The 27,537-nt window shown below is 44.9% G+C and overlaps 2 protein-coding genes across 2 annotated transcripts; one reads left to right on the plus strand and one right to left on the minus strand.

Moving 5' to 3' along the window:
- Positions 1-838: 838 nt before the first annotated feature.
- Positions 839-21,640, minus strand: mideasb (mitotic deacetylase associated SANT domain protein b). The gene is given in 14 exon segments (XM_029460297.1): positions 839-1,881; positions 3,659-3,858; positions 5,397-5,516; positions 6,258-6,401; positions 7,054-7,142; positions 7,865-7,940; positions 11,092-11,195; positions 11,599-11,741; positions 13,731-13,797; positions 14,038-14,341; positions 14,343-14,378; positions 15,431-15,703; positions 17,396-19,208; positions 21,570-21,640. Coding segments are annotated over 13 exon segments (3,342 nt in total). The 5' UTR covers positions 18,953-19,208; positions 21,570-21,640; the 3' UTR covers positions 839-1,652.
- Positions 21,641-24,167: 2,527 nt separating this feature from the next.
- On the plus strand, positions 24,168-27,220 carry ptgr2 (prostaglandin reductase 2). The gene is made up of 8 exons (XM_029460298.1): positions 24,168-24,454; positions 24,563-24,681; positions 24,965-25,156; positions 25,266-25,436; positions 26,025-26,234; positions 26,421-26,630; positions 26,747-26,786; positions 26,883-27,220. Exons 1-8 carry the CDS (start codon positions 24,418-24,420, stop codon positions 26,945-26,947), a joined length of 1,044 nt encoding a protein of 347 aa, XP_029316158.1. The 5' UTR covers positions 24,168-24,417; the 3' UTR covers positions 26,948-27,220.
- Positions 27,221-27,537: the final 317 nt, after the last annotated feature.

Raw genomic sequence — 27,537 nt, forward strand, 5'->3', positions numbered from 1 at the left:
CGAATGTCGACGTTCAAAATCTCCTGTTAAAACCTGCAAAATCTGGGTTACGTTTGGTTTACAGTAAAGAATGCGTCCGCTTCTCTTAATGTTTGTATCAGCACATTATTCTCTCTGGCGAACAAGCAGCTCATAAACATTGAGATATGTGTTGTTTGTCGTCTTCCCCACGTTGTTGTGTGTATCTATAGAGACCCGTGACCTCCTGTCAGTTACAGGGTTGACAGCGAGGCATCCAGGAGAAGCCAGTCGTAAGCATGTGGTGGTGGGGGGGGGGCTTGGACGCTCTTGGTAACAGGGGTCAACTTGTTCTATTGCACATACGTTTCTGCCTTTTCTTCATTTCTGGCTTCCAAAAAATCTCACAGTTATAAACAGGCAGCAAGTAGCATTATTCTAGTTGTTTTGTAAAAAAAATAAAAATAAAGAAGGTATGGACAAGTACAGAAAGCGCTCACTTAAATTGCAGCCAAAACCAGGATGATATAATAATAATAATATTAATAATCAACAAGAATATTCACAAAAACAACAATAACCATATATAGCAACACAGGCAGAAAAAGTAACATTTACCTGTATATATGTATATATATATATATATATATATATATATATATATATATATATATATATATATATATATATATATATATAATAGATATATATATATTACCTGTATATATATATATATATATATATATATATATATATATATATATATTAAAAAAAACAACAACAGTGTAAAATTGATTGTCATTTGAAGATAAAAAGCATCAAAACATCCAAGGCATCAACAGTGAGGAACAAACTGGGAACTATAAAAAGTGACGAGGGCTGAGAGGGGGGGGGGGGGGGGGGGGGGGGGGGGGGGGGGGGGTACAAAGAACTAAAGCCCAAATGAACAACGCTCACAGAGAGAGAAGGAACCCATTTGGTGCACATCATGCGTCTGAGAAAGCTTTTGGCAGCCTTGAGTGCAGAAGAGTGGCGAAACAAAGGCAACAGTTTGCACATGCCATCCATCCATCTGTCGGCCTGAGAGCGGAGAAACCCTCCGTCCAATCCCCTCGCCGCACTCCCCCAGCTGTCAGATTTCAGTCTTCATAACGCCAAAACTTCATCCAGATGGGATGCGGCTTAAGCAAGCGCGAGCTGTGGCTCAAATCGAGAGAGAGAGAGAGAGAGAGAGAACTAAAGTTCCTCGCCCGTCGAGCGAAGATGGGCGAGACTCGAAGTGCCGGGCGAAGAGCAGGAGAGCGCCGAGAGAAGCGGCATGGCTTTGATTTGACCGAGCCCTGTGACCATGAGAGGTAACTCTTGAAAAGCTTTTCAAGCAGAGTAAAGGGGCGTTGGTGAGTTTTGGAAAAGCACATACACACTCCTTGTCACACACACACACATACACACTACTCCTTGTCTCACACACACACACACACACATACACACTCCTTGTCTCACACACACACACACACACACACACACACGGGAGTAAATCTGTCCCTGAATGTGCCACGCAACGGAAGTCTTCTTGTTCCAAAACATAAAGACAAAGTCCACAGGAGGGATTTTTTTTAACTTATTTCTTTAATTTCCCTCCTCCCGTCCCAGAGAGTAAAGCCGCGCCGCAGTCAGTGTGTGCGTCCTTTCGCTCACTGCCAGTCCTTATCGTCCTCGTCCTCCCCGCCCGACGAGTCATCGTTGGTGCTGTCCCCGCCCACTAGTCGCGTCCCGTTCTGCTGCGCGGCGAGGGCGGCGGCGGCGGCAGCCTCGGTCGCTGCTCGTTCCTCGGCCTCCTTCTGCCGCAGCGCTGCGGCCTTCTTCTCCTGCTCGGCGTGGCTCTTCATGTGGGCGCTGCGGCTCTTCACCTTGTAGAAAATCCTACGGGAAAAAGGAGGGAAGAGCTTATTGCCGACGCCTCTTTCAGACATGTGGATACGTGACATTGTGACTTCAGATGGTGACGTCGTGGCCTTTTCAACGCTCGCACCACATTTCCCACGGGCTGCACCAGAGGAAGCGCCGCCACTGCCGAGTTGTAAAGTAACAACATCAAGGATGAATAGCGCTCTCACAGGCTGCATCAATGATGGAAGATAAGCTTAGATAAAGCTGTTCGGAAATTAATAATTCATTAATGACCACTCTGGGCGTACAGGAAGCTTCCCCCACCCCTCCCTGGTAATCCCCTTTTAAAACCCTCTTCATCAGCTTAGTCATTTCTTATACGGAGACTCATGACGCCCATTTACTGTCAAACAATGCACAAGCATAACATGTCAAGGTGGCAAGTGGTACGTCATTCATGAGCTGAATACAGTTATTGGATACCAGTTTATTTTATGCAGTTAACTAAATGTGTTTGTCTTTAAAGAAGGTTTGTCCACGGTCACTTTATTACACTTATGTTTATTACAGAGCTCCTGGTGAATATAAACTCTATATATTTATATTTGTGCTGCTGTGGCTCTGACAGCACTCAGTTCAGACTCGTGTCGTGTAGGAAGTGATACTAATGTTATTTGAAATTCTCAGCACATTTATGTAAAGAGGCCAGAAAGGGGATTAGAGCCGTGTAGGAAAATGCAATTAAGGAGCAAAATGTTTATCATTCTTGTGAAGTCATGGAGTTTAGTGACCTTCTGTAAATTCCCAGAATACCAACAAACAACTTCGACTTCATTCTTCCGCCGGACCGTGAAGCGAATGCAAAAACAAAGCTCGACTGGGAGACCCACAAGATAAATACTTTTACTGGACAATGATACACTTACATTATACAATAAAATTGTGTTATTTTGCATTAGGAAGTAGATGTAAGTAGACAAAAAGTGCAAAAATAACATGACAGAGTTATTTCATTGTACTTCCTTGTCAGATACACACACACGTCTCCAGTCCACAGATATTTACATCTATGCGAGTCTCTCTCTTCAGACTTTATTTTGGACGATAATGTTGCATAATGTTGTTTTTCCTAAAGCAATATCACCCAACCTAATAGTTACCACTCTCTTGTTCTTTCTTCATAAAGACTGGTGGTCAAAGTTCAGTGTGATGTATGGAAATAAAGGCTGACGAGTAACAGGCTTCATCAGAAGAGTTAATATCACAGCGTGTGACGCAGCGGTGGGTCTGCAGCTGCATGAAATGTGCCACCATGTGACACAATGGCTGCAGAATGGCTAATAAGCCCGGTTGGATTTCCTGTAAACACATATTATCAGACTCTGAAGTGGGGGCTTATCTATAATGAGCACACTTTGAGCAGCGTGAGTATTATAGGATGAGTGAAGCTCTCGTCAAGTCACCAGGGTTGAGCGGCATCGACGAGAGGCGCGATGTGCCCGATCTACTCTGTGTTTCGGTTGCTAGGACACAGTTGGCCATAACAGTCCCGGCGTTGCCAGAGGACGGGCTGTTATTTAATCAAAGCACGACGGGAGCGCTTGATTCTTTCACCGTGAGACACTCGCCTCTATTTACCAATACATATTCCACGTGGGCAATCGCAGCAGCGATAGTTCCTGCAGAAATGTTGCATTTGATATCCAGCTCCGTCTAAAGGCACTTACGTAACTGCTGCTGTCGGCTTTGCAAAAGTAAACAGAGCCGTGCAAACTCCTCCAACACAACAGCAGGGTGTCTCATCACTGACCTGCCACATTTCTTGCAGGGGAACTCTCCTTCCTGACCAGCTGAGGCTTTGTTACCCGTCGAAGGGCTGGTCTTACGTGCGGGGCCGTCGTAGCGAGGTTTGGAGCCGGGAGGGGGCGGCTGAGGGGGGAGGGTGACCCGGGACAATGGCTGCTCCTTCCCCACGTCCTCTGGGCCTTTCATGATCAGGACGGTCCCGGGCTGCACACACACACACACACACACACACACACAGCAGAAGTGAAACGTGAGATGTGTGGTGAACATGACAAACACGGTCACGGACAGCAATTAGGGAAGACGATGAGGAAGACGATGATGAGCCTGAAGCTTCTTTACATGTCTTCTTTCAGACAAGTGAAAAAGAAAACACATTTCGGTGTTTATTTTACTAACTGCGTCTGTAGATTTCTCCTAAATACACCATAAGTTAGCCATATGTACCATATTCATCCCGCGGTGTCTGCAAAATGCAAAGGTTCACCAGCAGCTGCATGAACCCAACGGTCCAGTTTTTATTCTGAGAGGTTTGTTCAGATGTATCATTCATAGCGCTGATTTAAATCACATATTATTCTTAATTATCCAAAGTTTCCTGTGTAAAAACCTTCGACTCTAATAGGTTTACAAAATAAAACAAAGATTTTAAACCCGGCTTGATCCAAAAGGAATATTATGCAAATTACAACACATTTTATAAAATAAGAAGTAATATATAATGAACTACTGATCTATTTTTTTTTTATATATTGACCTTAAGAAAACACACACACACACACACACACACACACACACACTGCCACTTTTATCAGCATGGTGTGCATGTGTGCTAAACTGTGAACTGCAATGCAAATAACGAGGATAAAAGGTTTCCTGTCGAGTCATTGTTTGTCTGACTGACATAATGGGGTTACACAATCCAAAGAGGTGGACATCAGCCAAGTGATCTGCCCTCAAACGTCCAGCAGGGGGCGGCAGATCCAACATCCAGCCACCAGGACAAGACAGGAAGAGTTCAAAAGGACAAATGTGTCAAAAGTACGACGAGGCCAACTGAGGTTCCCTGAGCAGAAACATGCGGAGGATGACCTACTTTACTCTAAATGCATGTACATGTAGGTGTGAGTGTGTCTGTATGTGAAACAAACACGTAATAATAACAATAATAAAGAATATTTGGGGGAAGACTCTGATCACTCTTATGATCAAAGTGCTTTCATGGCTTTGAGGAAATTACATTTTTGCATAAATAAGAGAAAACACACACACAGTAATTAGAATATAAGCACCACAGCATTAATTAACTTGACACGTACAACAATGACAGTAATCCCTGTGGAGTCCTGACCTACTTCTGCGCTTTACCAGGATTCTGCATGGTTGTACTTTTCTTTATCATTATAAACATGATTTATTTCTGGAAATTATATTTGGGAAAAAGTAGCGCTTGTATTATAGTCACGGACAAAACATTTACATATTCACTACATCAGATACTGCTGCAGAGAGTGATGCATTATGGGTTGTTTGTAGCCCTAAAAAGGTGACCAGGAAGTAAGTAATATGTCACGCTGGTAATTACTCATGAAGAGGAGAGGAGAAGCGAGAGGAATCATTTGAGTCACTTCCAAGAGCCTGACTGGAGAGCGTGTGCGAGTGTGTGACTTGTTGTTAGGAACATGACGCTGGCTCCTGATATACTTATTTTCTTCCCCTTGCAGAGCTGATCATTCACTCACATTCTCAGCGGACTGCTGCGTGTGTGTCGCCCTGGTGGGCCCGACATCCTGTTTCCTGTCAGCTGACCCTTCCCACTTCCTGCTGTCCTCCTCCTTCTGCGGCTCCAACCTTTGAGAGCCCTGCTGGCACAAGGAGAGACATTTACAGCTAGACGCAGGTTTACAAAGCTCTTTTAGAAACGTTACAACTGTCAAACTGAGTTCATTTTCTATGTTACCGGATGACATTCAGCAGATAATGACAACTTTACACGCGTGAAGCTTTGCACAGTCAACATCACAAGCACCAAAACTGCACCTGCACTGTTTCCGTGGGTAAAATGAATCTCTATGAACGCTGAAGTCAATGTGGTAACATCGCTGGAGTGAGACGAGTCATTTTAAGACTCGTCAATGAAAACATTCTGAGCTGCGTTATTTCGGAAGTGACACTCTGCAGTTTCACATCTAAATAAAACGCTTCGTGTTTAATCGGATCACCCTGCAGTCATTCTGCTGATTTCTAACCGGAACATTAGTCCCTGCTAACTTGAGAAAATGCTGCTGAACCACTTTTGCAGAAGCTTGTGAACTATTTCAGCTGGTTATTTCTGGGCCACAGCAGTGGATGGATTACTGAAGGAGCCTAGCAAGACACAGGGGCCCAAAGTGTAGAGAGCTCCCCTCGTCTTCATCTACAAAACAGCACTCGAAGAGACACGTACCAACCAGGAAGAGACTCAAAACAACTACAATACGATGCAGAGCAGCTGCAGAGAGACCACAAAGACACAAACAAACTCAAAACAGCAACAAAGAAACACAAAGCAACTATAACTATAACTATATGTCCCACACACACACACACACACACACACACACCTTGGGGTCCGTCTCCTCCTCAGTGGTCTTGCTGTCGAGAGGCTCCACCTCACCGTAGATCAGCATCCCGCTGCGGCCGATCTTCACATGTTTCTTGTACGTGTAGTAAAACTCCACACACTGCGCCACTGACTTAGTGATCACCTGTGAACAACACACACACACACACACACACACACACACACACACACACACACACACACACACACACACACACACACACACACACACACACACACACACACACACACACACACACACACACACACACACACACACACACACACACACACACACACACACACACACACACACACACAGTCATTTCTCAGGGCAGTTTTGGAGCCACTAAGTAGAAGAAAACAAACCAACTCATGAATAAATGTTCTTTATATAATGAAATAAGATTAGTTTGAGTGAAGCTTCATTGCAGACGGCGTCAACAACATTCAGAAAACACATTTTTAAAGAGCCTTTAATCTGCTGGTTTGTCCAAGTAACACTGAACAACTCTGACACGGGTATAATGTGGCGTCTCTCTTCATCTGCACTGTGGTGGAGGACAATAAAATGAAATAGTTTTGCAGTCTAGTGGAAAAACATAAATCCAACTGCAAATAATTAAACAAGAAGGAAACATTGTTCCAGAGTGACTGTGTTTCCCTTTCCCTGCCCACCCATCGTCAGGGAAAACACTGTGTGCACGCTGTTACCGGCCCACAGCTACCATGTGGCCTGGACTAGAGTCAAGAGGGTTCTTCATTCCCCTCTTCTTGTGTTTGAAAGCACAGCGTACCTGTTTCTGCACCATGAAGAAGTCCTTCTTGTACGCAGTGATGCCTTTGTTGAACTGGCGTCTCTCAGCGGCAGTCCAGCTGTCTGATCCTGAGAGACGTTTACAAACAGAGAGGGATGCAACGGTTTCAAAAACACTCAAGTATCTCCTTCCAGACTATATTCTGGATGTGTGCAGACCCTGACAAATACAATCTCACCCCCCCCCACCATTAAACACACACACACACACACACACACACACACACACACAGAGTCAAATCACTGGATAAACAATGGCTCTCCTGTCTTCTGCTTGGGATTAACCACATGCTGTAAAGCCCCTCCCCACCTTCCCTCATCCCGTTGACCCCGACAATCCTCCAGTCTCTCACTACCCCCACCCACCACCCACCACCACCACCCCGACACTCTCACGACTGCAGCTGCTTTGACGCAAGGCCTCAGAAAGTCACCGTTAGATGGTTAAAAGAAATAAGGGAGGAAAATGTCGACACAGCCATGTTTATGAACCAAAACACAAAAATACTCCAAACCGGCTGAAATCAGGATCGTCAACTCATTAGGAGCGCTTGTTTCGAGCGTCCGAATACCAGCCGGGTGGGGTTTATCATCATCAGTCACAAAGCCATGTCGGTAGTAGCTCGTGTTCTTTATCGATCGACCTGACTTCTATTTCATCGATTAATTAGAGCGGCAACGATTCGCCAATTTAGCGATAAGTTGATCGATTTAAAGACTTTAAAAAGACATCACCTTTGAATTGCATGTCTATATGGATACAGAACACATGCTATTTGTTTAGGACTTACCTGAGTAGTGATAGTTGGCCAGATAATGAGATTTGGGGAACACTGGATTCCTCAGCATGAGGAGGGACAGAGCGGCCTGAAACACAAACGGCACTTTTAACAGGCTTGAAAGTGAACAAACACGAGCAGCACAGCAGCGAGTGTGTTACGAGCCTTCGGGTCACTCCCGCCAAGCGAGCGGACTCCAGTCGGCTCTGTTCCAATTGTGCTTTATAAACCCTGTAAAAGCACAAACAAGGAACCGGGGGAGTGAGATGCCCATTGTTCTCTTCCTGTGTGTGGTGTCAGATAGCGAGTGCATTGTGTCCTGATTGTCAAAGCAAGAATCAACTTTGTGCTCTTTGAGAAGGAAAAAGTCTCGACCGTGCACGAATGTTGAAAGACGGCAGTTTGAGCCGGACTGCTGCAGAGAGTGGGCGCTTTCATACCCGGCCCCCCCCCCCCCCCCCCCACCCCACCCCACCACACTCGTTGTTTCCTTGACAACGTTGGACCAGTGTTTGTCGCTAGGGCCTGAAATCTCCTCCAGCACCACCACGAAGCCGACAGCTCTGAAGTATCCGTTCAGGATCAACGTAAAGACAACAGTCAATGTGTCGTCTCTGTACATGTCAATCATTATTAATCTTTTGCATTGATGTTGCACTTTGTATTATCATTATTCTTAGAGCTGCAATGATCATCGAGTAGTTGATCAGCAGAACATTAATCAGCGGCTCATAAACTTTACTTTATTACTTGTTGAAGTCATTTTTAAAGCAAGAAGATAACGATTATTAAATATTTATCATGATAAATGAAGAAAGTAATTGTTAGTCGCAGCCCTCGTAATTATTATCATAAGACTCAAGCTCGTCACATGCGGGCGAGCTTTCCTGAGATGCTTTTCATTTGTCCTCTTCATCGTCGCAGCATTCCTCTGCTTCTCTTTCAGAGTAACAAATATCACTGTTGGCAGTTCAATGGGGGCGTCGTGAGAGAGCCACTCGAGGTTGCTGCCTCTTAGCGCTTCAGAGTGACCGCTGTTTGTCCTCATAACCACAAACAGAACAGAACAGGGTGGGGGGGGGGGGGCGCTGCATTTGTTTTATATTGTCGAATGTAATCAGCCGCACGGCAGGTTTATTATCGCGAGGTGCGTTTGATTTGAGCACGGCAACGTAAAGCTCTTTCATACACAGAGGTCAAGTGGATGGACAGTGGATATCTGCACCCGCCCGGACGTAATTAGTGGTGTGACAGTGATGCAAGAGCTGCGAGACACAGGACGCATCGCTGCTGCAGTAAAAGGTGGAGCACCTATCTGACCAATCAGATTTCTCGGTGACACGATGAGGAACAGAACTTAGGGCTGCAGCGCTGCACCGAGTCAATAAGGCTGCAACCAACGGTCGTTTTCATTACCGATTAAATCGGCTGGTTCTCTTTTGGATTAACTGATCAATTCTTTGGCTTGTGATTTACATTTACAGTGAACTAACTAAAGGGACAGTCTGGAGCAACTCTGGGTTAAGTACCTTGCTCAGGGGTGGTGGAAGCCCTGGTATTGAACTCTGGTTTGGAAGGCGTACCTGCAGACCACTAGGCTGTCAGAAACACAGTGCAAACACTGAGACATACTCACAGCTTCCTAAAGAATGGGTCGACATCTTCCAAGGTCTTGTTTTGTCTGACAATCAAAACCACAACCCAAAAGATATTCAGTTCGTTCTCACGTCAGACGAAAGGAAAACAGATTTGAGAAGCTGGAACTCCAGTACAGGGTTCATTCAGAGTCAAATCCAAGCACACAGTTCCAGACTCTCAAAGCCTTAAGCCTTATTTCGACTGTAAATGCATCACACAAAACGTGAAGACGGGGTCATTTTAAATTCACGTATTATAAGATGTTAAGTTTACACGAGTGATTGAAGGTCTAGCATGTATCAAGAAGTGTTCAAAGTCAAGCATATCTCAACATAACAGCTAAACAATGACTGTCTCAGTTGAACCTGTGCATTGCACCTCCCTGACGTGCAGCTCCTCTGCTCTACACAACCCTCTCAGGCTGAACGTCTACACATCCCTCACTTCCGTTCTGCAGTAATCATCGACGGCTCAAAGCGAAGCCCTACAGTCACGTGCGCACGAGAAACCAGCCGAGAGAAAGATATCAGGAAGTGCGAGGACGCGTGTACGCGCACTGCAACAACCCGATGACTGTGATCCTTCCCGTTACATGCAGCCGATCAGTGATCAAGAGGTCTCCTCTCCTGCCTGCCGTGTTGTGCGTTTAACTAAGCCCAGCGTGCTTTCAGTGACTTACAGAGACGACGCTACACGTCGGCGTGTTTTTGTCCTGCTCGGGATTTAATTATTTTGTTTACACGGACGCACCGCTATGAATAATGATCTTTTCTTTCAATCCCCGTCAGACCGACGTTATGAGTTTACAACAGATCAGCACTGTTTTATTCATCTCTAACCGCCATAAAAATAAATAATAGACACCAAGCTTCTCACTTATATGACGAGACGCATGAAGAAATCACGTTTGTAATTATAATAAATAATAATAATAATAATAAAGTGCGTATAAAATATAAATATAATCTACTTCTGTAATCGAAGATCGGTCATGAATTCTATTAACGCTACCATGGAAATGATGAATATAATAATTATAATAATGTATGAGGCTTTACATGTTTTTAGAAGAATGATTATTATTCCATTTCAAAATGATGAATGACTGAAACAACAAACCCCCCCCCCCCCCCCCCCCCTCTCTCGTCTCGACCACGATGAGATATTGTAATTGACTTTTTTTTTTCAAATCATTCTTTTAAGGCCGTAAAAACGACAAACATTAAATATTGTATATCATATACACGAACTATTCTACAACTCAGATACGGAGAGAATTGCTTTCGTCGGCAGCGTTTGATCTGAAATGCGATCGGAGTTGATGGACAGTGAACAAACAAAACGCATGTTGTTCAATCCCGATCCCGAGAAGAGCAAAGAGGACAAACACAGACGCACTCAAGAGACAATAATGGATCTCTTAAAATCCTTTAAAAATATTCTGTGTGAATAAAAGCTTTAAGAATAGGAACACACAGTCACGGCCATCTTTAAGGGGAAAACAGGTTGGCGTGTTGGTTTGAGCACGACTGGCCATTTCTCTATTAATCATGGATGTGTCCTGCGTCGTCAGTCAATATGGATTGTTCTGTTGTGCTCACCATTATGTCCCCTTTGCACTCGTACAGACAATGGTGGGCCAACTCCTGGTTGGTGCCTCCTCCACACAAAACACTGGAGCAGGCCAGGTGCATGAGGTCTTGCACTGTGGAACACAGACACAGTGATTGTGAGCAGCAGAAAGAAAATGAAGCCTTTTAATTGTTATTTTTGTTCAGTATTGTTTGCATAGTTTTAGTGTGTTTTGGATTTTTTTAAGTATGCGGGACCAGCGGTGCTCCCGAGTCCAAAACAAACATGTACCTGGAGAGTTCATATTAACCTGCACATGCATCTGAATGTGTTATAGGACAATTAGGACATGGATATGCAGCTTGTTAAATTGCAACATCTTGACAATAATCTATTAACAGATAACAGAAAGTTACTTCTGTATTTGATAAAGAGGGAAGTGACTCGATAAGAATCTGTACGTTATAAGAAAGTAAACTGCGATCTGTCCGGCAGTATTTATACTCAGGTGATGTAACAACAGTTGCATTTCTTACCCTTCTGCTGGAAGTCAGGTTTCTCCTCCAGTTCATTCAGCGGAGTCCAGAGCAGCTCCGCTCGATGATGATCCAGCTCGACAGCCGACCGCTGCCGCAGCTCCGGCACCTCGGCCTGGTACCGCGACCCAATGTTTATCCGTCTGGGAACAGGACATCAGCGTGAGCGACAAGGATTTCAATTTCATCTATTGCAAGTTCATCAAGCGCCTTTGCAGTTAAGTGGCTTTTACTCCCTACTAAAAGAAAGTTCAGTGGAGACATGATCAACAAGATCAGCTTTCTTAAGTAAAGTGTTTTATTTCTGAGATCACGTTTTGATTTCTTGGCTTTTCGTTCTGCTGTGATCTTTAAATAGTCACAGGGAGAGACCGTTGAAGGCTCTGAGCGCCACAATCCTCGCACTGTTTTAGACTCCGGCTCGTTACACAGCTCTCTTTTGTCCTTCTCAGCAGAATGACTAAAATGCTAATTCCTTTCAAAATTTTATTTTTTTTTAAAACAGAGTGCACTTCTTCAATTCACTGAACTGAAAGTAAATGGATCCCCATCCTGCTGTGGGACAAAGGTCGCGTTCCAGAAAAGAAAGAAAGACTCATAATCCAACGAATGCATGCATTCTCTAAAAAGGCTTACATGTCAACTGAAACCAGAGACCTCAACGCTACGGTTGTGAAAATCATGCTGGGTTGCATTAACAGACAATCCTGTTCCAGCATGCCCCCTCCCTCCCTCCCTCCCTCCCTCCCCTGCATTTCCAGTAGGCCTGCAGTATTTCCAGCTGAGTGTGTGTGTGTACTCTGGCAGCCTCCCCCCCCCCCCCCCCCCTAGAGAAGGTGGGCTGCTAAACGTTGAACTGCGATGGCTCTTGTGTGTTTGGGAGTACACCAGGCCCAGTTGAAAGCATGATTTATGGGAAGCCTCAGTGGCTCGTCCCTGACTCACTGCTGAGCAGCTGGCACCGGTCTGGTGGAACAGCTTGCACAATGTAACTCCCATAAAAACTGCTCCTCACTGTTGATGCAACGGCAAAAAAAAAAAAAAAAAGAATATCTGACTGATGGTTCGAGAGTTAAACTAAATGGAGCGCCGGTGTCTAGCTCCTTAGAAGCTCTATTGCTCCGACTTTCAGAAACATCCAAAGCTATCAGTGGCTGTGTTTACATCGATGGAGTATCTGGGCTGCTGGCCACGTTATACTCAAGGTCTTGTTGTTGGTTCAAGTAGTTTACATGCACGGATAATACCCTGCACGTTTAGACTTAGAATCATTAAGACTTTCATGAACTCAAACCACTTCTTCCCCGTACTATTTATGGGTTATTATGTGCATTTACATTCAGTAATTACCTCTCTGTATAGTACTTTATACTGTTGTTGCCTACCTACACAAGAACGGGATTCACGGGAGACAATGCAGCAAGTAATCCAGCGTAATTTGATCCCCTTGATATCAGCCTCACTGTTTACTCTGCTCACAGAGATGTGTCAAGTCACAGCTGATGCACACAGAACATCCTGCTGCTGCTGCTTCACATTCAAAGTGTTCAACATGTGAAACACAGGGAGGCTTTTATTGTGAAGCAGCCACAGGAAACAAAGTATACGTGTCACAGAGTGCAACACCAAGCACCATCAGTGATCCAAAGTTTGTCTACAAAATAAAATTCTTCTTTTGTCCATTTGAAAATGAGGTTTTGTGTTAACTTTGCGTTAATGTGTCAACTTGTATATAATCAAAACCACACTCTCTGTGCATGTGCGTTAAAGGCCTCTTTAGTTTGTGAAAAGTTTCCAGGCTTTCACTTCACAGTTAATATGCAGCAGTTATGACAGGGTGCACTTCTGTCGAGAGACTGCGTAGTTAGATCTGAAGGCTTAGATCGCTGGCGCTCGTGCCCGCTGCGGATGACAGGGCAGAAGATTCCAGCGGTAACCGTGGCGGAGAGGAGGAACCCCTTAAAGGATGGGTTTAGCATTTCAAGAAGTCTGTGTTCTCTTTCAAGACGGTTCCCCGTTCTGCACAGTGTTGTGGTTTTGAATAATTGATCGCAGAGCTCCAACTCATGCCAATATACAGAGTCTCTCAATGGAAGAAGATCGTTTGTGGGTGTCGAGAGGGAAATACTCACGGATCTATGCTGACCGGAGTGGCCTCGCTCATAGCAGACAGAACTGGCGGTGTGATGTCGCAGCTGTCTGAAAGAGCAGCAACACAAAATCCACTTAGTGATATTATCAAAAAATAAAAGTTTTTTGAGTTAAGCTAAGAAAACCTAAATCAGCACAAATCAGTGCTAATGCTAATATTAGCACATATTAGCACAGCAGCCATCCTAAACCACTTCCATACACAGTCTGAGATTGTTTCTGGGAACTGTTTGTGTCCAGAGCTTCATGCAGTTTAGATATCTGGTGGATAATTCACATTTTACTTACTTGAGCGCAACAGGCTGCGTGTTGCCGACTTGGGTGTTGCAGGAGGTTGCAGGCCCTGGCAGCTGGCTGCAGCAGACGACAGGAAAGTGGAGAAGTAAAGGCCTGAGCCCTCGCGGACAGGGCTGAGGATTGGCGGAGGGGTGTAGGGGGGAATGGAGAGGGGGTTTTCGGCGAGGCGCACCGGGGAACGTAGGTGGCTCTGGTAGGGTGTGATGCTGGAGTAGATAGGAGGGGCGATGAATAAACCAGGTTTGGGCGGCGGGATGAATAGAGGCTCGGGCCGCGGACGCCGTTTTGACTTTTTTGCCGTCATCGTCCTTCTCCCCTTCAGTTCTTCCATTCTGGTGAGGAGAAGCATTTTTAAAGGAGGTGGATTCATCGCCGTGCACTGTAATACATACTTTTTATTGCTAATGCAAGAACACACTTTTACATTCAAAGCTTCTGATGAGGTTTTTCAATAAAGCTTAAAGCTCAATTAATATAACTCGCCAGTTTCGACAACACAAACACATGTAGGTGCGGACTGAGGACCGCAACGCTCTGTGTGTGTGTGTGTGTGTGTGTGTGTGTGTGTGTGTGTGTTAGATAGAGAGTGTGTGTGTGCAGATAGAGGAATAGAAGGTGGACTATTGTACACAATGTTTTTTCCAAGTTATTAATAACTTACCCTGAAGTTTGTCACCCGCCCGCCCGAACACGTGATGTTATCACACACACACACACACACACACACACACACACACACACACACACACACACACACACACACACACACACACACACACACACACACACACACACACACACACACACACACACACAACCGATCACTACCGCACCACCATCTACAAATAATATAACACTAACAATATTTGTGAAACCTAATCTTAATCTGCCACTGTGCAGGAACACTGGGGTTTAAAGCCGAGTGAACGAGCTGATCAGCACGTGAACGGCAACGTTATGAATGAAACTTCACACTATTGGGCACAGCTCTAGAACACGCACATCAAACAACTCCACAATAGATATGCATGCTCATACAATTTGTAAGAAAGCCTAAAGAGAAAGAACCAGGCACCCCGACCCTCGACTGGATGGTACATAATGTACAGTGTGGCGGTGCTAAACCCTGATAATCTGCCTGATCTGGGACAGGGCAACCAGTTCACTAAATCCCCCCAAATGAAACAGGGAAAGTGTGGAGGACCCAAATGGGGGCAGGGGAGACATGGAGCATGATGGGGGGAAGGGAGTGTGTGTTGGCGGGGCGAGTTAATAGGCGTTGTGACAGACTGAGGAACACCAAGCTACCCCCCGGCTCTTTGCATTTACTTTGTAATGTACGTCGGAGTAAACAAGAAGCATCGGGGTGTGAATATGCACCCACCTGATCTGAGCTCTCCGATAAGGAGTTCCTGAGTGAGCGCCTCCGGGTGACGATGACCGAGGGCTTGTGGTCGGCGCGGCCGAGGTCCTGGGGGTTTGAAGGCCTCGGGGGCCAGCTGGACGCCAGCGCTGCTTCATCTCTGTCGGGAGAGGAGGGCTCCTGCCTTCGCACAGGGACAGACACGGGGATGACGAGCGGGAGGAGGCTGTCGTCTCGAGGCCGCTTCATGTTCGAACCCCCCGTTTCAGAGGGACTCCACGACCGGTGGGATTCCTAAAAAAAAAGAAGAAGAAAAAAAAGACGAAGTGTAAGAATGCATCTAATAAATACATCTTCTCCTTAATATAAATCATCCAACAGGATATGATCATGAAGCATGAAGCATAAATCAAAGACACACTAAATGCAGTTCCTTTATGCAACAGGTGCAAAGAATCACAACTTCTAGCGACGTGAGCGTTTCTTTTCTTTAAGCTGCTCATTTATAATAGACGCAGTAACTGGGGAACTCTGACACCTTGATCCTTAACTCAAACACATTCACAAATTGAAGAGAAACATTGTGTGAATACTCTAATGAAGGGTTAACAAACGGGTCGTCACGGCATTAAAAAACAAGCCTGAGGCGTGTTCCTTATCCACTGGATCCAAACACAAACAATCAACTGCTTTGGGGGGAAAGAACAAGCATAAAAAGAGAAGAAGTTTCAGTGAAAGCTTCACCAAACATGCACTGTACTGCTGCACATTCATACAGTACTGCTAGGTGCAGCATTTAAGTGACAGACCTTAGATACACTTAACCGTCCCCAAAAGCATTCTCCACATTCTTTGCTTTTAGAAACCATAATGAGTGGGCATGAGCGGCCTGGGTGCTTTAGAGCGACTCTGGTGCAACTTGAAAGCCATGGAACCCACCACATCATTGAAGACAGATGCATTGTGTCACTGCACACTGCATCTTCATGGGCTGGATCTCTGCTCATTATTGCTGGTGGAAAACTCCAGCCCCGACACCAGAGCGGTGGAGAGATATTCTGCTGAGCACTGCAGGCAGGGCAACCCTGCACCCCTCCCTATGTAGAGGGAGGGGGGGGGGGGGGCAGTGGAGGCCCGGCTGGAGTTTCTCTCCTTTGATGGGATGGGGGGAGGTGTGCAGGCATGTAACCAAACACACTGTCTGTATGATCAGCTACCCGTGAGGAGAAACCAGGGCACAGCCGTGCTGAACTACAGACATACTGAGACTCAGTGCTGTTTGGCAACGGAACTTGTTGCACAATCGAGACATTCAGCACATAAACATAGAGGAGCGTATGACTTCACATGGAGCAGCTGGGGTGTTTCATCAGGTTTGTTCATTGATTCATCTAACGAGAGCTTAAAGGACATATTTGTGAAGCACATATTTACCTTGTGACAGTATTCACAATGCAAGGTCTTGTTTTTAGCAACAGATTTCCCCCCCCCCCCCCACAAGGCAAAGCTGAGCCGCCCAGTTCTGTGGTGTAAACTTTGTTGGGCGTTGATTACATTCAGCATCTCTTCCAGCAACACGTTTAATCACAAACAACACAAGTTTTGGCCCAGTCTTCCTGGCAGTTGCGTTCGGTCGTTTGTTCCACTTCCCGCTCTTGTTCGGGGAGCTAAAGTCCCACTGCAATTAAACCCTGGGATAACACTCCAAAAATTAATTTTTAGCTGTAAAGAGTTTCACAATTAAGGCTGACATCTTGCAGAGACCAGTTTAGATATGAACTGATACTAAGCATCGGGATTCAGAACACTCAGTCCTTTCTGTTAAAGGTTATTTAGCTCGAGAAGAAACAGCTGAGAAACACATGAGTGGGCAAAAGAACAAGTACAACAGGAAGACAGACAAGGAGAGAAAGAAGTAGAGAGCAACGCAAAGAAGGAAGAAGGGTTGAACATTTTAAAAACAGTCTCAGCTAACTGAACACTTACCTTTACAATATGTGGTGGTAGAGACTCCATTTCTGATGCTTTCTGAGCAAGGGTCTCCAGGTTGACCTCCTGGGACACCCTGCGTTTCCTCCGCGTGCTCTGGATGACGCCTGTCGGGGCTGCCTGGATGTCAGAGGCCCCGTTCTGTGAGCCCTGCGGCCCTCCTGGGGCAGCCTGATCCGTAGAGACAGAGAGAAAAGGGTTGTCGGACGGTGCTCCGCCTTCCTTTGAGAGCCGTCGTGATCTGCGAAGCTGCGTTAGAGATTGTGTCTGTGGTTGCGATTGAGACAGGGGCTCAGGCTGGAGAGTGGGCGGCAGTGGATCTGAAGGCTGCAGGGGTTCTGGGGTGATGTCCTGGATAATTGGCTCTTGGATCTTTAGGGGAGCTGGAGCCGAGGACTCCTGGGAGTGTACCACCACAGGCTGTGGATGCGGGTGAGGGTGTGCATTTTGTGCTGCGGGGTAATAGTCAAGCACATGAGGGTTTTGTTGTTGCAACTGCTGATGTTGCATTTGCTGAATTTGGAGCTGTTGCTGCTGCTGCTGCTGTTGTATCTTTTGTTGCTGCTGCTGCTCGTGCTGCATGTGTTGCTGCTGCTGAAGCTGTTGCTGTACATGCTGTTGATGCTGAATGATTTGTTGCTGCTGCATTTGTTGATGGTGCTGCTGCTGAATTTGCTGCTGGAGTATGTGATGCTGTTGTTGCTGTTGCTGGCGTATTTGCTCTTGCTTCTGCAGCTGCTGCAACTGGTGAGGGGGTTTTGCTTGTGTTGGGTAGTTTGGTGGGTTAGGTAGCGTCGTCCTGTTGCCTTGAAAGGCCTGGTAGTACGCTGGCAGGTGCTGCTTGGGCTGACCAAAGGCCAACTGAAAGGGCTGCAAGACTGAGCTTCCCCCTGGGTGAGATGTGCTGTGCTGCTGAGTGTTCAGCGCCCCAGGTTTTAACGTCTCCTGAAAGGCCTGCGTCTGCTGCTGCTGCTGATCCCAATCCAGCTCCTGAGCCTTAACAACATCCCTGTACGCTTCAACTGTAGGGTTAGGCCCCAGAGGCTGCTTGTCTGCAGCTCTGTTAGGGGGCTGTTGATGTGGCTGTAAGCCAGTTGTCTCATGCATCGACTTCACAAATGCATTCTGGGTCCTTGAGTCTGTTACGTTAACTCCACCTACGTAATTTGAAAAGTTTTGTCCCCAGTTAGTCATAGTATTCCAGGAGGCAGCTCTCTGCTGCTGGGACAGAGATGGCTGCTGCTGACTGGGCTCCTGGTGGGCCCATTTCATAGGCACAGTCTGCTGATAATGACCCCTGCTCTGGTCCCCTTTATCTGGGCTGAAGATAACAGAGTTGAGGTACATGTGAGGGGCCTCTGGATTGGAAGTCACAGTACTTGCAGCCTCGCTCTGTCCGGGGTCTGAGGCAGGACCACCCGGGACATAGTAGGACCCCTCGGGGTGCTGCGACGTCTCCTTCATTGCTAGGCTTTGATCGCTGAAAAATGTGATTCGTTTGCCCGTTCTTTTGGCGCTGGGTTTCTGCTGGGCTGGTACACTCATGACGGGCATGAAGAAGCCGAGCCAGGTGAATATTTCCAACCAAACCAGCGATCGATGCTCAACTGGATCACTTGAATTTACCAATCCACAAAACTGTGAAATGAAGCCGTAAAACTACATTGACAGCTGAGTGAGCAGTAGAAAGGTCAAGCAGGATAATCTCCTCTTCCCCTCTGGAGTTCTTCGTGACCCAGTCAGAGGTCGCCAGCCGGGGGTGAGCAGATCTGAAGAAGTCTGTGTGTTTCTCTCATTCATGCGCAACACCCTGTATAGAGAAAATGAGACAGAGGTCAAGCATTGAGCCATCAGACTAAAGGGGTCCCCACAGTGGGGGCTCATTATCATCCCTGCCTCAGCCATGTAAAAAACTGCTGTTTGCTTTTTCAACAATAGAACTTCACTAAAAGGTATTTGGGGAAAGAACAGTGGTGGGGAGGGGAAGGCCTTAACTGTGTCATTATTCGCTAAGCTCACATGACAGGGATAAGGTCCTGCACGTAGGCTGGACGTGTATATGCTATAGGAAGGTGGCTGGTAGAGACCGCTTAATCAATAGTTCCTGAAAATGTCATTGCAAGATATCACTGCGCCACGTTTAACGATGGGGCCGTGACATAAAACACAAACCGCTCAGGGCTCAAACTGACCTGTAACAAAAACCTCTTTCCCGCCAAACTACAGAACAGACAGCAGGTTAAACGTAATAGAAATCCCCTTTTTACAACTGTGTGACTCATTGGAAGTGAAAAAAAAAAAAAGGGAGCCCGTGCCCTTTGAACCGCAGCTGCAAACTAAAAAAAAAAGGAACGGCAACTGAAAGTGAGCAAAGCATGAGTCATGATGAAACGATCTCTGCAAGGGAAAAAGTCAAAATGGCCTTGCAGGCTTCGATAGCTTCCTTCTTGACAATTGCCATGGTAACATGTGCCGATTATCAAAGATATTATCTGATGGCAAGGTTTGGGAGCAGATTTTTGACACACTGCAGTCTGCCAAATTTCAAGAGACACACAGATCCCCACTGTTTCTGTTCAAATGTCAATCTTTGCTCCATCTGTATAAAGATAAAAGATGGGAAAAGATTGTATGGAGCAGTCAAACATTAAGACTTGTTTTATCACTACAGGAAACACCGTGATCTGCAGGACTCCTGTTACAAAAACAATCTGTCGAGCTGGTTACATAAATTAAAACTAGAATCCAGATAACACGGACATCTCTGACAACCTAGGAAGTGACTGATAATCGTCCCCCTTCACTCTGGTGGCCTAGTAAAACACAAGCTTCTTAAAATAGACATCTGCAGCTGTTCAGATCCTGCACTGGCTGTGGGGCACCGCTGACTGTGGGAGCTGGATGACCATGCTATGTGGTTAACAAAAACAGTGTGTGTGCACCAGCAATGCCATGTGATGTTACACATGCCTATAGCCATGTTGTCAAATCCTATAAAACATCCTCTATGAAAAAGGTAAATCACAATTTCCTTGCAGACTGAGCACAAACACAACTGCTGCCATGCTGTGTGAGCAGTCTGTGTGCATTAAACTAGTCTCCAGTCGAGGTGAGGGATCATCGTGACGCATCACATCATGCAACCTTACACAAGCCTGGGGTTTAGCCCAATAAACAAAAGCAACATGTTAAATTGGCTTAAAATACATGTCAAGCACCATTAGCCGTCCTAATCCAACGCGGTTTCCTCATTTAAAAATCAGCCTGTGTGCCACAGCTCGCACACCTGCGGACATGCTGTAAGGCCTGCAGAGTGCACGAGACGACACATAAAAGAAATAAGACGAAAACATGTTGAGTTGAGCAGGACTCTTCCTGCTGCCCCCTCCCTCCACATCACTTTCTGTGGCCAGCCAGCTCAGCGCTATTTACGAGAATCCCTTTGTTGCAGAACACGGATTATCCAGTCACCAATGCCATGTCCCATTGCAACAGACAGAGCCAACAGTGCAGCCTGCATGATCAAAGCGTGGCTGCATAGCAGACAAACAAACACAGTGGGTCGTTTAAACTTGTCAATCCGCTTCGATTGCGACATTAAAAACATCCTACAAGAGCCCCTTATGGAGGCTTCATCGACAGCAGTGCGTCTCCAGCGAGGTAAACAAAACTTTGTCAGCAAGCTGTGCTGTTGCAACAATAACATGCACTGTCGGCCACAACAACAACGCCACAGTCATCGACACCGCGGCTCCAGCAGCCCTGTCTGTCCCGATACTTACTGTGTTTGTCATGAAAGCTGCTACTAGCGGCAGCTCAGCCCGCAGGATCGCACACTGGCAGCTCTGTGCGGCCAGCAGCGGCAGCAGGCCCGCACAATACAGACCAGCGATGATGATGACTGCATACATCCCCAAGGTTGACTCATGCTATGCTGCTGACCTCACTCCCTGGTACTTTTTCTCCACCCCCCCCCCTTTCAACACCACCACCACCCCCCCCCCCCCTCCTCCTTGCTATAAAGTCAAGAGGGGAAAAAAGGGGGTCGATGCGTAAACAAGAGTCCTTCCCGGTCAGAAGCGCAGCGCTAATGTGCAGAAACGCGGGCGCAATGCCGCCACTGTCTGTTGCACATTATTGCACTCAGATTGCACAAAAAAAAAAAACTCACACTGGCAATGCGGCCTTTTGCTGTACATCGACTCTCTCCGTGTCTCTGCTTGTCTTGTGATCCCCCCCCCCCTCCACCTCCGCCGCCGCCGCCGCCGCCACCGCCACGAGCTCGCTGGCCACACCTACTTCCATGCCCATAAAAGGCGTTCCTCTGACATGGAAGGCGCTGTAATTTACGGAGCAAGATCCCTGTCAGCCCATGCGGGAAATTCCAACACACACGGGAGGACCGCGGGGGATGAAGGGGAAAGGTCTCACCAGGGTTACATTCAGCTTTTCTTTCCAAGTCACACTCACTTCTCTTTACGGACGAAATTCCTCTTGAAGTGCATGCACATGACACAGCAAGCAGCTGCAGGAAGTCCCCATGAAGTGTGTGTGTGAGACACATATTTGTGTTTATGTATTAAAGCTGCTGGTGATATTTGAAGTATATCAGTTGCAGAATATTCTAAAACTGTGAAATGCAACTACATATCTATTATACATGAATTGTCCTGTCTTACCAGCAGCCAAACATTATACATGTAATAAACTCGAGGCTATATTAAAAGGGAGGTTTGGTATTGTTGGTTAATAAATGACAACAAATAATTCTATTAATTTTCGATTCATCTGCTTATTTGGTCGCTAAAATAGTGAAAGATTCCTGCATAAAAAGTGACCCGGATCACCATCTGCAGCAGTCCTGAAAAAAGTTATAATAATAAAATAAATGTAAATATTAAAATGAATGATGGCTGAATTCCTTTAAGCGGTTTCGTTGTTGTCTTTGGTATCGTGCACGCTTGGCTCTCTGTCACACTGCCACAGATCACTTGAATATAACCATTGTTACTGTTATTAGTGACACTTGTGCTTTTTCCTACTATGACAAGGCCAAATGCCTGCTGTGAAAAAAAAAGAGCTATTATAATGAGAACATGTTGCAATATCATAGCATTGGAAATGACCAGGCATGTGTCAGTCAGACTCCGCAGGGCAGCAGTCTCTCTCTATTCACTCTGACCCTTAAAATAACCAAAGCCTGAAAACATTCACAGATGCCCGTCGAGTCAGACTGACATGTCCGCCGCCGATGACACTGCACTGTCACTGTGGTGTGTGTGTGAGTGCAACACAACCTTTTCACATTGGAATCAGCATATCATTAGATTATCGATTAATGGTTATTTTCCGAGCAAAAAAAAAAGCCAAATATTTGACTCTAGCAGCTCCTTGAAAGTAAAGACTTGCTAAAAGAGAATATATTTGGTTTTTTTTATTGTTGATCAGAGAAAACAAACAATTTTAAGAAAATGGTGAGGAATACTTTCTCTGTATTTTCCAACATTTAATAGTCCAAACCTTCCAATTGAGAAACTATTTAGCAGATTAATTGATAAATAGATGCAGCACTAGATTACAATATCCTGTATCTTCCCCACTTTTTTTAATAGTCCTACAAAGTGCACAAGTTTTTTCAGACATGCCATTTTGGATTTAAATGTTTCTATTGACTAGCAGTAAATAATACTTGTCCAAACTGGTGCTGGTTTTGTACAACAGATTTACACTATGAACTTTCCTCTGGAAATGTGTGTGTGTGTGTGTGTGTGTGTGTGTGTGTGTGTGTGCACGTGATGTATAGGGGAGGGGGGGGGGGGGGGGGGTAAGGTCAGGTGTGAAGCTAGCTTTGTTGTGTCCAGAGCTAGCTGTCATAAGCAAAACACCTAGCATAGAGTTGTCATGCATAAGCGAATAGTCTTACTTACATTAAACTCTGTCCCTCCATGGCACATACGCCTTCATGTCCCTGTTTTCACGGTATCCTGCTGCAGCTACAGTTGACGGTAATCTAGCGTAAACGGCATCGATTTAACGTAATTTATGAAAGTATGAAACCGCGTAACGGTAAACTTTTCCTTCTTCTGTTCAGATTCCTCCACAAAGCGTCACTTCCCAGTTTGAGACACTTTAGCTAGCAATCGATACTGCAGCCCATCTATGGGACCTAACAAGTTACCCGCGTTTACAATCTTTGATGAGATCGATTGCATTGATGGTAAATGTAATTAAATTCCCTGCTGAATAAAGTTCAACAGTTTGCAACGTTGATGAGCTGTATTAATAAAATAGCTCGAGGGAGCGTACCGTTTCTGATTTGCTGTAACTGCTCAACGGCACCTAGGAAAAGATCAGCTATGACAAGATAGTAAACCCCCGCTACACCGGAACATTGGGGAAATAATGTCGCACTTTAATAAAAAATACATGACACTAGGCTCTAGAATCTAGATCCTAACACTTTCCTTACACTTACACTTTTTTTTAATGATCTAGATTCTAGATCATTAAAAAAAAGTGTAAGATAATCAGCTATTGTTAGCTAATATATTAATCGACATATGTTACACCAGGCATGCGCAAAGTGTAACGGCTAAACATTAATTAAAAACATATTTTTAAAGACTTAAAGACAATGGGTGTCACACGGGTCTATCACTAGCTAACTGTAATTAAATTAAATATGATTTTTTTTAAATAGATAAGGAATAATTATGATATGCCAATTGATTGGTCCAACTGCCTATTTAAGCGAAGACGGAAGTTGGTTACAGGGAACCCTCTTGCTTTGAGCTGACTTTCTCAAGGGGTCTTTTGACTTTCTGCTATCCTGCAGACAGAACAGAAGGAGTGTAAACAGTGTTTATAATATGTTTTGTAACTAGTTTGCCATTTTCTCGTTTTGCTATTTAATATAGGTTAAAGCAGTCACACATTTAAATACTTAATCAAGCCTGACGGTTGTTGCCAGGTCTGATTTTACTTAGCATAGATACCAAGGCTAACGTTACTTTTCAAGGATGCAGGTGCAGAGAGTCGTTCTCAACTCACGACCAGGTAGGAACGTTTTTATAACAGAAGATGACCTGTTTTTTTGTGTCCAGTGCTGCAACATTACGGCACACGTGTGACTAACGTTTACTCAAACTACTTATTATACTCAAGGTAACAACGGGGTGCCAGTTCCTGAACATTTCCGCCTGGAGGAGACGACTTTGGTACCTGAACTGAAAGATGGGGAAGTCCTTGTTCGGACGCTTTGCCTCTCAGTCGACCCTTACATGGTATTGATACAATCAGAATTGACGTCAATTTGAAATAATCTTCTTATGCATATTACGATTACAGATTGTCTGGTATGCTTACATTGATTTTTACTTAATGCTACAAAACAAAATGTTTTTTAGTGAAGAAACAAGGAGCTTCTTCTTGTCACTGCAACTAGAAACTAAAGTTATATCAACTAGTCCATCTGTGTTAACTATGGAAAGGTCAAACATAAAACCACATGCAAAGTTTCCCAATGTCCATCCCGCCTACTTTATCTCTCTGTTTTTTGCTTCTCAGCGATGCAGAATGAATGAAGACACCGGTGTTGATTATGTGACTCCGTGGCAGCTGTCTGAGTGTGTGGATGGTGGAGGTGTTGGCGTGGTTGAGTCCAGCCGCTGCAGTACTTGCAGTGAGGGAGATATGGTCACTTCATTCAACTGGCCTTGGCAGACCAATGCTGTCATGAAAGGAAGTGTCTTGCAGAAGGTGTGGCATGTTGCTGTGTGTCAACATTGGGATATAGTTCATATTTCCTACTTGTAAAAAGGACAATGTGTTTTTAAAATGCATGCATAATACCTTCTGTCTGTTGCAGGTTGATCCACAGTTGGTTGATGGACACTTGTCCTACTTTTTAGGTGCAGTTGGTATAACAGGGCTCACTGCACTGTTGGGCATAAGAGAGAAGGGCAATGTGACCAAAGGGGCCAAGCAGACCATGGTGGTGAGTGGCGCGGCCGGGGCCTGTGGCTCCATAGCTGGACAGGTAACTACAGCAATTTCAGATTTGGGTCCACTAAGCATTCTTACTATTGTCTTTGTTTTGCAAGTCACAAGTAAGTCTCAAGTCTTTGTACTCAAGTCCTAAACTTTGAGTTTTGAGTCCTAAACAAGTCATAATGCGCTCTTCACCAATTGAACTGCCCGCAAGTTTTGCAAACTACAATTTGTTGTTTTGTCGTTAACGTTAGTTGATTCAGGAAATAAATTGCTTCGTGGCACACTTTTTAAATCATATACTTTTAATCTTTGGGCTTGGAGGAAGGTATTTAATATTTATAAGTCCAAGTCGATTTGCAAGTTCTCTTTTTTTAATTTTGTTAAATCGGGTCAAAGTCCACACCTCTGGTTTCTACACATTTACTCTCTATTATACTGAGAGTGATTTTCAATGAGTTTAAATGTAAGAAAGATAAAGATGGTTGGTAAAACTCTAACTGTTATATTTCAGAAACAACACGGTAGCAGATCTAATCTAGCTAACCGCAGATGCTAACATAAACAGAGATTAGATCACAAAGAAAAGAAAATGAAACTCTGATTTTATCATTTCACTCTGCGTCTATTCTTCCAGATTGGCAGGATGGATGGTTGTGTGAGAGTGGTTGGGATTTGCGGGTCTGATGAGAAGTGCAGAGCTTTAGTAGATGACCTGGGCTTTTCTGCAGCCATCAACTACCGCCAAGAGGACGTCCCTACGAGGCTTAAGGAGCGCTGCCCTAATGGGATAGATGTTTACTTTGACAACGTGGGCGGTGCCATCAGTGATGTTGTAATCGCACAGGTACTGCTTAAGTTGTGGGCTGGAAATGATGTGAATTTCGAGGTGTTAGTTGTTTTATCTTTCCCTAATTGTACTGCCAACAATTGCAAAAATAGAAGTGATTCCTCCTGACCTTCAAGAGCGAGTGTTGTTTGTCTTAGAAACTCGATCTCGCACATTGACCTTCGACCCTCTTCTCACCTCCAGATGAACAACAACAGCCATGTGGTCCTGTGTGGGCAGATCTCACAGTACAACAAAGATGTGCCGTATCCTCCGCCCCTGAGTGAGGAGATACAGGAAACCCTGCGAAGGAAGAATATCACCCGGGAGCGATTTACAGTGCTTAACTACATGAACAAAGCAGACTCTGCCCTCTGTGAACTCAGCCAGCTAGTTAAATCAGGCCAAATCAATGTAAGACAGAATAGATCATGATGTGTGGGTGTCCTTGTTCCTTTTGCAAAATGCATGCCTCTTCCCCGTCAGTGTCTTCGCATCATTTAGTTGAAGTGTTTGCTTTCACTCTGCAGGTGCTGGAAACTGTGGTGGATGGCATTGGAAATATGGGAGGTATGGAGGTTTTAATTCTTGCATTTTTCTTTGTTGTTTGACTTTTTTATTAGTTAATTTGGCAGGAGTTTAATCACTCTTTTTATTTTCTTGCAGATGCATTTTGCTCTATGATGAAGGGGGGAAACATTGGCAAGCAAATAATAAAGCTATCGGAGTGAAGAAAATGACTAGCTGCTCTCATCAGACGGACATCTTGGGAAATGAACACTGCAGTAGCCTTTGTCACACTGCCATTAACACTAATTTAATGAACTGTAGTACGATATTGAATAACAATGATTAACCATAAATGAAAAATAACACCATGTTCTTTGAAATTGTGTTATTGAGAAAAAGAAAAGTAATGTTAGATAAGTCTTGAATTTGAATACTTGTTGATTTTAAACCTTTTGGAAATTGATGCAGAAGTTTAATAAATGTATTGTACAATATATTGCAGTGCTTCCTCATGATATTAACCTACTTCTACATTTTAAAAGTATGACATGGTCAGCAGATGTCTTCTTGCATGGAGCCCTGAAACTGACAAAAGGCTGGTAAAAGGTTATTATGTCAAAGACAAAATACTTTTAGTACAATAATTCAAATTGAGTAGAAAGCTGAGTCCTTTTACCTCCAAACAGTTGGAAAAATAACTAACATCAGTGGATTTTGGCTACTTCGCTTCACTGAAAATACTGCTAGCTTAACAAATGACTAGCCTCCTCAGCTAACTAGCTAACGTTAACTAGCCCAAGCTAACTTTCTT

This window comes from Cottoperca gobio, chromosome 22 (assembly GCF_900634415.1).
Source record: "Cottoperca gobio chromosome 22, fCotGob3.1, whole genome shotgun sequence".
Taxonomy (NCBI): domain Eukaryota; kingdom Metazoa; phylum Chordata; class Actinopteri; order Perciformes; family Bovichtidae; genus Cottoperca; species Cottoperca gobio.